This window comes from Rhinoraja longicauda, chromosome 1 (genome assembly GCF_053455715.1).
Source record: "Rhinoraja longicauda isolate Sanriku21f chromosome 1, sRhiLon1.1, whole genome shotgun sequence".
Taxonomy (NCBI): domain Eukaryota; kingdom Metazoa; phylum Chordata; class Chondrichthyes; order Rajiformes; family Arhynchobatidae; genus Rhinoraja; species Rhinoraja longicauda.
The window spans coordinates 138,277,333-138,290,869 of NC_135953.1; the positions used below are offsets into that span (position 1 = coordinate 138,277,333).

General features: G+C 43.2%; 1 protein-coding gene across 1 annotated transcript in view; it reads right to left on the reverse strand.

Annotated features, from left to right (window-relative positions):
* Positions 1-600: 600 nt before the first annotated feature.
* The window catches only part of ablim2 (actin binding LIM protein family, member 2), a 180,332-nt gene continuing 167,395 nt past the window's right edge, over positions 601-13,537 (reverse strand). Inside the window, exon 22 of the mRNA XM_078407171.1 lies at positions 601-12,099. Within this exon, the coding sequence (XP_078263297.1) occupies positions 11,986-12,099 (114 nt within the window). The 3' untranslated portion in view covers positions 601-11,985. The remainder of the gene's footprint in view (positions 12,100-13,537) is intronic.

Genomic DNA, 13,537 nt, shown 5'->3' on the forward strand with positions numbered 1-13,537 from the left:
TCTCTCCCTCCTAACCCCATTCTCCTGCCTTCTCCCCTTAACCTCTGACACCCGTACTAATCAGGAATCTATCTATCTCTGCCTTAAAAATATCCACTGACTTGGCCTCCACAGCCTTCTGTGGCAAAGAATTCCACAGATTCACCACCCTCTGACTGAATAAATTTCTCCTCATCTCCTTCCTAAAGGAACGTCCTTTAATTCTGGGGCTATGACCTCCAGTCCTAGACTCTCCCACCAGTGGAAACATCCTCTCCACATCCACTGTATTGAAACCTTTCACTATTCTGTACGTTTCAATGAGGTCCCCCCCCTCATTCTTCTAAACTCCAGCGAGTACAGGCCCAGAGCCGACAAACGCTCATCATAGGTTAACCCACTCATTCCTGGGATTGTTCTTGTAAACCTCCACTGGACCCTCTCCAGAGCCAGCACACCCTTCCTCAGGTATGGTGGCCAAAAATTCAGGTGTACAGTTAGTGAAGTCCTGAAATGGCTGGCATTTATCAGTGTGAAATTCATGTAATGATGAATTTCTACCACCAGTCATCATTTCCCTACCTTCATCACCAACTAGCCACAGAAAGAAGCAAATCAAAATTCTCGAGGAGATAACGGTTTATTAAATAGTGAACAAGGTACTGTATGTTCAGCTGTGAAGAAAACAAAACTCCAAAAAATAAAAGACATTTAAACAGGTGTATACGGCCACACAGACATATTAATTGCAGACAAGGTGATTCAGTGATTTTAACAATGCAACATCAACAGGCAGGAAATCCCAGGAAAATATGACATAAGGGTCAGCGATTTGTCGAGGTGCACTCCCCATCTTGGAGTACGACATCACAAAATCACACCTTATTCAGAAATAACAGAGTTAGTAATCAAAAACACAATACGTAACCGGATTGAAGTAATGGCCGGTTGAATAGCATGAAATTGCACTGGATATATATAGTCGAGACTTTATATTTCATTACATCTGAAGCAAGGATTGATAATGTCAACACTAGAACAGTCACTTTAAAGCAGAGCCTTTCTCTGGCAACACATCCTGGTTAGTTGCGATAGCAGTTTTTTAAAATATTGATTACACAACAGTGAAATAATCTGGTAGCAAATACAGTCTATCAGACGTAAAGGACAACGAGAGGAACAAAGAATGTGCAAATTTTACCATCTTATCATTAAGTCTTTGTTTGCAGTTGTGTATTTCATTCGTTGCTGTTGAGAATGACGGCAATTTCATTTCATTCATTGCTGTTCAGAATGACAGCAATGAAATAGATTTTCCCCTTTGATGAGTGGCACTATGATTGTGATAAAAGTCTGCATACAAATTCGGAATTTATAACAACGTTAATCAGCACACACTATGATAAATGATTTCAACCATATCCTATAAATAGAATATTGATAACATCCACGTCAAAAATAATGTCCGACACGTTTCTGACAGTTGCTTTCATCTCCTTAGTGCCCAATGTCTGCTGCACCCACTTTCTACTGGGCTGCAGATAGAATATCTTTCATTTGGTGACATTGTATATTCCTTCATGGGAAATAAAACAGATTTCTGATAAGTCCCACATGCAAAACCAGTCAGGGCTAGTTTCACAGTTCTGCATGCCTTCTACTCGTTTAATGGTTTCTTAGAATGCGTCTGAATCTTTTCTAGAATTACCATGACATGTCAGATTTGGCATGAAAAAGAATTTAATTGTTCGTTTATTTTGTTTGTGGTTACATGCAGTGTAAAATGTGCACTTGCCCATTGAAAAGCTCGTTGTCCTGCAAAGCTATTTATCTATATTCTTATACAACTTGAAATTTTCCAGTTTATCCCTTTACATTTTCTCCCCATTTTGCATTTACTTCCATGACGATAGTATGAAAGTTATATATTATTTTTATGCCATTTTAATCGAAAATATTTTCTTTGAGGTAACATTTGCCAGTTATCAAAACAAATTCAGTAAGGTTACCAGATTAATTTAGAAGGATGAGAGGCGATCTTATCGAAACGTATAAGATTATTAAGCGGTTGGACACGTTAGAGGCAGGAAACATGTTCCCAATGTTGGGGGAGTCCAGAACCAGGGACCACAGTTTAAGAATAAGGGGGAGGCCATTAACTGAGATGAGGAAAAACGTTTTCAGTCAGAGAGTTGTGAATCTGTGGAATTCTCTGCCTCAGAAGGCAGTGGAGGCCAATTCCCTGAATGCATTCAAGAGAGAGCTAGATAGAGATAGCGGAGTCAGGGGGTATGGGGAGAAGGCAGGAACGGGGTACTGATTGAGAACGATCAGCCATGATCACATTGAATGATGGTGCTGGCTCGAAGGACCGAATGGCCTCCTCCTGCACCTATTGTCTATTGTCAGATATTAAATATCACAAGTATCTATGTAACGTGTGAAGAGGTTTATTTATTGAGTAAGTTGTCTTTAGGGTGTGAGAAATGAACATTATCGTTTGATATGTAGGAAGGAACTGCAGATAGACATAAAATGCTGGAGTAACTCAGCGGGACAGGCAGCATCTCAGGAGAGAAGGAATGGGTCAAGATCCTTCTCCACTCTGAAGATGGGTCTCGACCAGAAACGTCACCCATTTCTTCTCTCCAGAGATGCTGCCTGTATGTATAAATGACCATGAAACAACCAGCAGTTATGCAACTCCTTCTCATGTTTTAAATGACATAGGAGGAAGCCACTCAACCCATCAAGTCCATGCCAGCTCTCCGAGCCCCGTTAAGTCTAATATCTCTACTTATTTCCCTGTCACTCTCTCACGCACCTATCCACTCTACCCTGATTTTTTTGGCCACCTGCCCATACCAGAAGCAATTTACAAAGACAACTAACATACCAACGAGCATGTTTTGGGAATAAGGAAAGAAATCAGAGTGCCTGGGGAAATCCCACTTGGTAACAGGGAGAATATGTTAACACTGTATAGACAGCAGCGGAGGTCAGATCTAACCGGGGTTGCTGAAAATGCACTGCAGTAGCACTAACTATTGTGCCATGGTGCTGCCCTTTTGTTTCCCTCATGTCCTCCAGAGAAGAAATGAAACTGTTTGGCTTTGTACAAACCTACAACCTATTTAACTCTTAAGTGATCTCCGAACAGGCCAAGCCACTTAGTTTAATAAAAGCGGCCTTTGGCAATTCCTCTTGAATAAACATGATTCTATCTCATCCTGTAATGGTCGCTGGTGGGAAACTCATTCCAAATCTTCGGTTCTTGTGAACCCGTTCCCTCTCTCCTGAGATGCTGCCTGGCCCGCTGAGTTACTCCAGCATTTTGCGATGCCTTCGATTTGTACCAGCATCTGCAGTTATTTTCCTACACTACATTCCAAACCTACAGTTGAACAAAATGTTTTTAAAGTATTTTTGGGGGCTAAAAACATACAAGGCACTGACTGCTTTGTTATCAGGAGTATTTCTCTTATCTTCAGTTTCTTAAATGTCAATGCACTAACTGTGTTGACATGGCGGACTCCAACAGTAACAAGTTATCACAACATCAGGGAGACGGAATTATTCAGCTGATTGCTCCAGCTCGATTTATTTAATATTAATCAAATCTGGCAGGGTTCCATCGGATTTTAGGAGCGGGAACCAATTGCCTTCTTCGACAACCATGTGTGTTCAATGCTTCTAAATACAAACACTTATGCTCAAAAACCATGGAAAAGTTAGGCTTGCATCTGAATAAGTGCAGAAATTCTTAAATAACTGAGCAACAAACAGTGGCAGATATCAGATGAGGACAATGCAGCATATCGTAGGCGCACGACATTGCTGTAGTTTGCCAGGACAAGTTGATGCCTGTACTTTTAGATTTAGATTTAGAGATACAGCGCAGAAACAGGCCCTTCGGCCCACCGGGTCCGCGCCGCCCAGCGATCCCCGCACAAAAACTGAAAGGTGAGGAGAGTTTGATTGGCAGGTTTCCGCTTGAATCAATGGCAGATGTTAAAAATTTGATGCAAAACATATATTCTTAGTAATTAAATTAAAACTTCAAGTATCTGAATCTTGTATTTCCACAAAAACAAAATGCCGATAGATTTTTACCAATAAGAATTGTCTGCATAGTCATAGATTGATACAGTGTGGAAACAGGCCCTTCAGCCCAATTCGCCCACATCGGCCAACAATGTCCCAGCTACCCTAGTCCCACCTGCCTGCGCTTGGTCCATATCCCTCCAAACCTGTCCTATCCATGTACCTGTCCAACTGTTTCTTAAACGATGGGATAGTCCCAGCCTCAACTACCTCCTCTGGCAGCTTGTTCCACACACCCACCACGCTTTGTGTGAAAAAGTTACCCCTCGGATTATTATTTAATCTTTTCCCCTTCACCTTGAACCTAGGGTCCTCGATTCCCCTACTCTGGGCAAGAGACTCTGTGCATCTACCCGATCTATTCCTCTCATGATTTTATACTCCTCTATAAGATCACCCCTCATCCTCTTGTGCTCCACAGAATAGAGACCCAGCCTGCTCAACCTCTCCCTGTAGCTCACACCCTCTAGTCCTGGCAACATCCTCGTAAATCTTCTCTGAACCCTTTCAAGCTTGACAATATCTTTCCTATAACATGGTGCCCAGAACAGAACACAATATTCTACAAGTGGTCTCACCAATGTATTATACAACTGCAACATGACCTCCCAACTTCTATACTCAATACTCTGACTGATGAAGGCCAAAGTGCCAAAAGCCTTTTTGACCACCTTATCTACCTGTGACTCGACCTTCTGGGCACTCCTAGATCCCTCCGCTCTACAACACTACCCAGAAGCCTAGCATTTATTGTGTAGGCCCCGCCCTTGGACGACGTCCCAAAATGCAACACCTCACACTTTTCTGTATTAAATTCCATCAACCATTCCTCTGCCCACCTGGCCAATCGATCCAGATCCTACTGCAATCTTACGCAGTTGTAGACTTTTGCATGAAGGATTACCAGTGTCAAAGCAAAGTGTTAATCTCAAATACTTGGATTAATCATTTCAATACATTATTATTCAACTAATACAGGTTTATACGTATAAGATTATTAAGGGGTTGGACATGTTAGAGGCAGGAAACATGTTCCCAATGTTGGGGGAGTCCAGAACAAGGGGCCACAGTTTAAGAATAAGGGGTAGGCCATTTAGAACTGAGATGAGGAAAAACTTTGGTAGTCAGAGAGTTGTGAATCTGTGGAATTCTCTGCCTCAGAGGGCAGTGGAGGCCAATTCTCTGAATACATTCGAGAGAGAGCTAGATAGAGCTCTTAAGGATAGCGGAGTCAGGGGGTATGGGGAGAAAGCAGGAACGGGGTACTGATTGAGAATGATCAGCCATGATCACATTGAATGGCGGTGCTGGCTCGAAGGGCCGAATGGCCTACTCCTGCACCTATTGTCTATTGTCTATTGTCTATTATGAAAACCACTGTTTATAAACAAAGATCAACTCCAAGCAGTAATTTGAAAGTGGTTTGTCTGTAACTAATGGCTTTGTAATCCTGGCTGGTAGTAAAATGTTTGATTATTGTTGTTTACCATGTTTGTCTCTGGCATCTGCTTTTTATAATTGGTTGCAGATGGAAACAACACACTGGAGCTCATGCACATGTACCGCATTAGTTTATTTTTTTATGTGCGCTGTTAATATATAAATATTTCAAAGCACACATAAAAGGGTAATTTTACAAGACCGTGTTGCTAGCTTAGAGCCTTCTAATGATGAGAACATAATGGGCAGCAAGCCCATGACCAATGTGTGTTGCCAAAGAGCCACGTTCCTCATTACCACTGCAATGAGTAACGCTCACGGCACTGTGGCGCAGCGGTAGAGTTGCCGCCTTACAGCGAATGCAGCGCCGGAGACTCGGGTTCGATTCTGACTACGGGCGCCGTCTGTACGGAGTTTGTACGTTCTCCCCGTGACCTGCGTGGGTTTTCTCCGAGATCTTTGGTTTCCTCCCACACTCCAAAGACGTACAGGTTTGTAGGTTAATTGGCTGGGCAAATGTAAATATTGTCCCTAGTGGGTGTAGGATAGTGTTAGTGTGCGGGGATCGCTGGGCGGCGCGGACCCGGTGGGCCGAAGGGCCTGTTTCTGCGCTGTATCTCTAAAATCTAAAAAAACCTAAAATCATATTTAATTTATAAGGTCATCAGTGATAGGAGCAGAATTAGTCCATTTGGCCCATCAAGTCTACTCCACGATTCAATCATGGCTGATCTATCTCTCCCTCCTCACCCCATTCTCCTGCCTTCTCCACATAACCCCTGACATCCGCACTAATCAAGAATATATCTATCACTGCCTTAAAAACATCCATTGACTTGGCCTCCACAGCCTTCTGTGGCAGAATCCCACAGATTCACCACCCTCTGACTAAAGAAATTCCTCCACATCTCCTTCCTAAAGGAACGTCCTTTAATTCTGAGGCTATGGCTTCGACTCCTAGACTCTCCCACTAGTGGAAACATCCTCTCCACATCCACTCTAACCAAGCCTTTCACTATTCTGTACGTTTCAATGAGGCCCCCCCTCCATTATTCTAAACTCCAGCGAGTACAGGCCCAGTGCCGTCAAAAGCTCACAATCACCATCCTATAACCCAGTCCATTACTGACCACTCATCTTGTTCTTTAAATTATTCATTTATTATAAATCCAATCTTCCCTGCACCAAATTGAAGATGGTATATAATGCAACATTCACCTTTATGTAACATGTTTCCAGTTCTCTAACAGTATTGATTTTATGCACATATTTGAAATGTAAGTGATTATATAGACTAATTTTATTGCAGTTGGGGTAAAGTCTTGAGTATTTCAATAGAATCCGTAAAGTTTAGTTTAGTTTAGAGATACAGCGTGGAAAGAGGCTCTTCGGCCCACCAGAGTCCGCACCGACCAGCGATCCCCGCACATTAAGACTACTCTACATACAGTAGGGGCAATTAAAAAAAATACCAAGCCAATTAACCTACAAACCTCTACGCCTTTGGAGTGTGGGAGGAAACCGAAGATAAAACTCACGTGGTCACAGGGAGCCTGAGAGGTTGGGCCGGCTAGGACTTCATTCTTTGGAGCACAGGACGATGAGGGGTGATCTTACTTTTTTAGATTAGGGACACAGCGCGGAAACAGGCCCTTCGGCCCACCCGAAGTCTGCAGGGACCAGCGATCCCCGCACACTAACACTATCCTACACACACCAGGGACAATTTACACTTACACCAAGCCAAATAACCTACAAACCTGTACGTCTTTGGAGTGCGGGAGGAAACCGAAGATCTTGAAGAAAACACCCATGCAGGTCACGGGGAGAACGTGCAAACTCCGTACAGACAGCGCCCGTAGTCGGGATCGAACCCGGGTCTCCGGCGCTGGGGTCAAGGAAAGAACGTTCACTTCGCGGCCCTGTTTCCATCAATCTTTCCACCGCTACGCACAAGAAGTACAAGACACAAGTACTGTGTGCAGTTTTGGTCTCCAAATTTGAGGAAGGATATTCTTGCTATTGAGGGAGTGCAGCGTAGGTTTACTAGGTTAATTCCCGGAATGGCGGGACTATCATATGTTGAAAGACTGGAGCGACTAGGCTTGTATACACTGGAATTTAGAAGGATGAGAGGAGATCTTATCGAAACGTATAAGATTATTAAGGGGTTGGACACGTTAGAGGCAGGAAACATGTTCCCAATGTTGGGGGAGTCCAGAACAAGGGGCCACAGTTTAAGAATAAGGGGTAGGCCATTTAGAACTGAGATGAGGAAAAACTTTTTCAGCCAGAGAGTTGTGAATCTGTGGAATTCTCTGCCTCAGAAGGCAGTGGAGGCCAATTCTCTGAATGCATTCAAGAGAGAGCTAGATAGAGCTCTTAAGGATAGCGGAGTCAGGGGGTATGGGGAGAAGGCAGGAACGGGGTACTGATTGAGAATGATCAGCCATGATCACATTGAATGGCGGTGCTGGCTCGAAGGGCTGAATGGCCTCCTCCTGCACCTATTGTCTATTGTCTATTGATCCCGAGATGTGTGTACAATTTCTATTCTTGTGATGTGGACTCGATAAGATGAAGAAGGCAGCAACTCTACCACTGCGCCACCATGCTGCCCATCTATTTGCGCCCATCCATTCCCCATCACTAATGTTTGCAGCCATCCGTTCCCCATCACTATCTTATTTAAAAAAACTCTCAATCTGTTTTGGTAAGGGGTAACTACAACTAGAACATGTAGCTATTTCCTGTATCAGACACGCACTGCCAGAATCAAGCTCTTCCAGATCAGACATGTAACAGATCGTACAACTAGATACAAAAGTCCCTCAATCAACTTGAACCCAATTTGAAAAGGCAGCCAAATTTGAACTGATTCCAACAGTAGTCCGGAGAACAGTGGCCTGGGAGTAATGATGGGCCAAAAGAGTTGGTGCTGGGCCCCTTGCTGTTTGGGTTTAAATCAGCGACTTAGATGAGAATGGGCAAGGCATGATTAGTAAGCTAACGCACAGTAAGTTTGCAGATTACACTTAAGGAGGTGGTTTCGTAGACAGTGAAGATGGTTATCAAACATTGCAACAGAATCTTGATCGGCTGGGCAAGGAGGCAGAGGAATGGCTAATGGAGTTTCATGCTGATAAGCGCGAGGGGTTGTATTTTGAGAAGTCAAACCAGGGCAAGACCTACACAGTGAATGGTAGGGCTCCAGGAAATGTTGTACAGCAGAGGGATCTAGGAGTACAGGAACACAGTTAGCTGAAAATTGTGTCACAGATAAATAGGGTGGTAAAGAAGGCTTTTGGTACATTGGCCTTCATCGGTCAGGGTCAGTGTAGAAACTGGGACTTGATGTCACAGTTTAACAAAACGTTGGCAAGACTACATTTGGAGTATTGTGTTCAGTGTTGGACACCTTGTTGTCGGAAGGATATCATTGAGCTAGAAGGGGTGCAGAGAAGATTTACAAAGATGCTGCCAGGACTGAAAGGCCAGAATGGGAAATTCTCTGCATGCATCCAAGAGAGAGCTAGATAGAGCTCTTAAGGATAGCGGAGTCAGGGGGTATCGGGAGAAGGCAGGAACGGGGTACTGATTGAGAATGATCAGCCATGATCACATTGAATGGCGGGGCTGGCTCGAAGGGCCGAATGGCCTCCTCCTGCACCTATTGTCTATTGTCTATTGCCAGAAATGATGGGAGAGATTGCGTAGGCTATGGGTGCTCTTGCGGAGGTGAATTAAATCATGTGGGGTGATAGATAGGGTGCATGCACAGAGTCTTTTACCCAAGATAGGAGAATAACGAACCAGAGGACATAGGTTAAGGCGAGAGTAGAAAGATTTAAAAGGAAGCTGAGGGGAGACTTTCTCATTCAGAGGGTGGTGGGTACATGGAATGAGCTGCCAGAGGAGGTAGCTGAGGTAGGTACAATAACAACATTAAAAAAAACACTCGAACAGGTACATGCAGAGGAACATTTTAGAGGGGTATGGGCCAAATGCAAGCGAATGAGACTAGCTTAGATGATGCATCTTGGTTTGCATGGATGAGTTAAGCTGGCTGCCCTTTCTCCATGCTGTGTGACTCTATGACTCCCATTTTGTTAGCTTAGCAATCAGTCCTTGTTTTGCAAAGAGCACCAGTATCCACTGACCAGTTCTACTTCAAATGCAGAAAGCGGATACAACATTTGCATTTATGTAATAACTTTAACTAAATACTTTGCAGAAGAGTTATTTGAATACAATGTTAACAGCCGCCTAAAGCGATTTTGGAAAGGACGACAAAGAACATTATTATAAGAGAGTTTGTCAGAAGAGGGGGAATGGGAAGTTCATAGGAAGTGAAGCAATTCCGTTAATGTGCAATCACGAATAACAGCAGTCCTTAAGCTCAGTGTTATTGGTGAGGGTGAGATGTAGAGCAGAGCTTAGGGTGAGGGAGGGGTGGAGAGAGGGTGAGTTGTATCAGCAGGCAGCATTTCACAGGATTGAGTACGGAGATAGGGATCATTACAAAGAAAATCAGCAGTCAGGAATAGGATTATCAATATTGGGGCTCTTGAACCTGATGTCGTGCAGATAGCAACCTTGCTAGCTTTCTGAGTCCAGGAACGGCTATTGCTGGCTTCCTCATGACAACAGTGAGAATATTCATCAGATGTTGGGATTCCCGACTTCGATAGGCAGCTCGGCGGATGCTCCTGCCATTGATACCTGGGATGGCAGGACTTTCATATGAAGAAAGACTGGATAGACTCGGCTTGTACTCGCTAGAATTTAGAAGATTGAGGGGGGATCTTATAGAAACTTACAAAATTCTTAAGGGGTTGGACAGGCTAGATGCAGGAAGATTGTTCCCGATGTTGGGGAAGTCCAGAACAAGGGGTCACAGTTTAAGGATAAGGGGGAAGTCTTTTAGGACCGAGATGAGAACGTTTTTTTTCACACAGAGAGTGGTAAATCTGTGGAATTCTCTGCCACAGAAGGTAGTTGAGGCCAGTTCATTGGCTATATTTAAGAGGGAGTTGGATGTGGCCCTTGTGGCTAAAGGGATCAGGGGGTATGGAGAGAAGGCAGGTACGGGATACTGAGTTGGATGATCAGCCATGATCATATTGAATGGCGGTGCAGGCTCGAAGGGCCGAATGGCCTACTCCTGCACCTATTTTCTATGTTTCTATGTTTATATGTATCTGACGTCCGCTGTTTGTCCTGACCCAATATCATAACTAGAATACTTCCAATTGAAGGGAGAGAGTTAGATATAGCTCTTTGGGCTAACGGAATCAAGGGACATGGGGAGAAAACGCGAACGGGGAGCTGATTTAGGATGATCAGCCATGATCATGTTGAATGGCGGTGCTGGCTCGAAGGGCCGAATGGTCTACCCCTGCACCTATTGTCTATGAATAAGCATGTGCGTCCATTTTGAATTTTCATCTAACTTAGACTGATGCTTCTCAACTCAATTTCTAGTCCTAAAATATTGTTTTTGTTGGCGGAATTAATCCTGAACAATTTCCTTCTCAATATTTCATTGAAACCTACAGTTATTCCATGACAAGTTCAAATTAGACCCAGAATATTCCACCAGTATTATGTAAAATAACTCAAACCATTTATCACTGATGTAAAAGATCATCTGGGCCCAAGTTTTATAATAGGGCCTTCTAACCAATGACGGGCTAAGATGTAACTACTACAGACATAATGTGTTGTTGCATTTCACCGCAGCAGATTTAAATTTAGTTCTTGTGAGTGTAAAAGATATTGCACATTTACAAAAACGTTAGTGTACTAATGGACACCGATCCAGATAATTGCACATGGTGTTAGAATCTTGAGTATATGTTTGTATAATATATGAATAAAGTGCAGTACTAACTTTGTTTTATCTCCCGCTTTCCACCAAACAATTTTTCCACAAGTATTAGCAAGAAGCAGTAATTATACTTATATTAATTTCTATAATTGATCTCAAGTATGCTCCCTACCAACTAGCCTATTTGCAATAACATATTATTGTACCAGAGTCATTGTTTTTTAAAAACCTGGAGCAATTAATGAGATGTTAACAGATATTATTGCCAGGTCGAAGATTTTCACTTGTCTTTTGACCAGAATAAAATGCACTTTGTATATTAACATCCTGAATTTCCCATTTTCCCCCTCTCCTTTCGCAAGCAGTTCTATTACACTTTAGTTTAATTAGATGGCAATTTTATACAGGTCTTCAGCAAACAACAGTCCAAGCTTCGAGCTTGATGGCTGCAATACCTAGCTTTTCATGCAAGATTAGCAGGAACACAACTTCCAAGGCCCACACATTCTCCAAACCCATCTGTTGATGATATAACACATTGGATGTTCCATTTCTGAGCAGAGACATTTATTTTTCTCAGTCGGATTGCCAAGGAGGAAGTTTCCTGTTGAAATTCATATCTTAATTTCCAGTTAAAACAGCCGTGCTTTCTTCTTCATGTCATTGCGTTTCCACAATGCAAGTCGATTAAATTCTTCTATTGTCAATCCAAACACCCAATAGAATTCCTCTGGAGACAAATGTCGCTGGAAAAGAGAAACAGATACTGTATTGTACCAAAAGAACATCTTGTTTTGTTCCACACAAAATAAAAGCAGCATATATTTCAATGAAATTAGAATTTTATTCAAAATGATTTTGGCCTCGTGTCATTTTTTAAAAACATCAGCACATTTCCAGCAATTTCAATATTTTTGAAAATCAAACAAGAACACATTGAATGGCGGTGCTGGCTCGAAGGGCCGAATGGCCTACTCCTTCACCTATTGTCTACTGTCTATTGTCTAACTGCAGTGTAGGAAAATAACTGCAGATGCTGGTACAAATCGAAGGCATTCATTTATTCACAAAATGCTGGAGTAACTCAGCGGGTCAGGCAGCATCTCAGGAGAGAAGGAATGGGTGACGTTTCGGGTCGAGACCCTTCTTCAGTCTGAAGAAGGGTCTCGACCCGAAACGTCACCCATTCCCTCTCTCCTGAAATGCTGCCTGACCCGCTGAGTTACTCCAACATTTTGTAAACAAGAACTGCAGATGTTTAAAAATCTAAAAACAAAAAACAGAAAATGTTTTTTTTACTGTCACAGTACGGCTTTGTCACAGCAGGTCACATCTTATGAACTTGACTGAGTTTTTTGAGGAGGTGACAAGCACTAACGATGTGGGTCGGGGCAGTGGATATTGTTTCCATGGATTTTAGCAGAGCATTTGATAAAGTCCCTCAAAGAAGGCTGATCCAAATAATTTAGATGCAGGGAATCCACAGTGCGTTGGTCATTTGGATCCCGAATTTATAGAAAACAGAGGATTGGTGTTATCCTGACTGGAAGTCTGTAACTAGTGTAGTTCTGTAGGGAATGTCTTAACCTACCTGATCTCCCGGTGGCTCGGCACTTCAACTCCCCCTCCCATTCCCAATCTGACCTTTCTGTCTCCTCCATTGTCAGAGTGAGGCCCAGCGCAAATTGGAGGAACAGCACCTCATATTTCGCTTGGGTCGTTTACACCCCATCGGTATGAACACTGACTTCTCCAACCTCAGATAGCCCTTGCTTCCCCTCCCCATCCCCTCCCCTTTCCCAGTTCTCCCGCTAATCTTCCTGTCTCTGACTACAATCTGTCTTTGTCTCGCCCCCTCCCCTGACATCAGTCTGAAGAAGGGTCTCGACCCGAAACATCACCCATTGCTTCTCTCCCGAGATGCTGCCTGACCTGCTGAGTTACTCCAGCATTTTGTGTCTACCTGGTTCTGCAGGGATCTGTGTTGGGACATCTGTTGTTTGTGATATATAATAAATAACTTGGACATAAACATAGTATAAGAAGATAACTGCAGATGCTGGTACAAATCGAAGGCCTTTATTCACAAAATGCTGGAGTAACTCAGCAGGTCAGGCAGCATCTCGGGAGAGAAGGAATGGGTGACGTTTCGGGTCGAGACCCTTCTTCAGACTGATGTCAGGG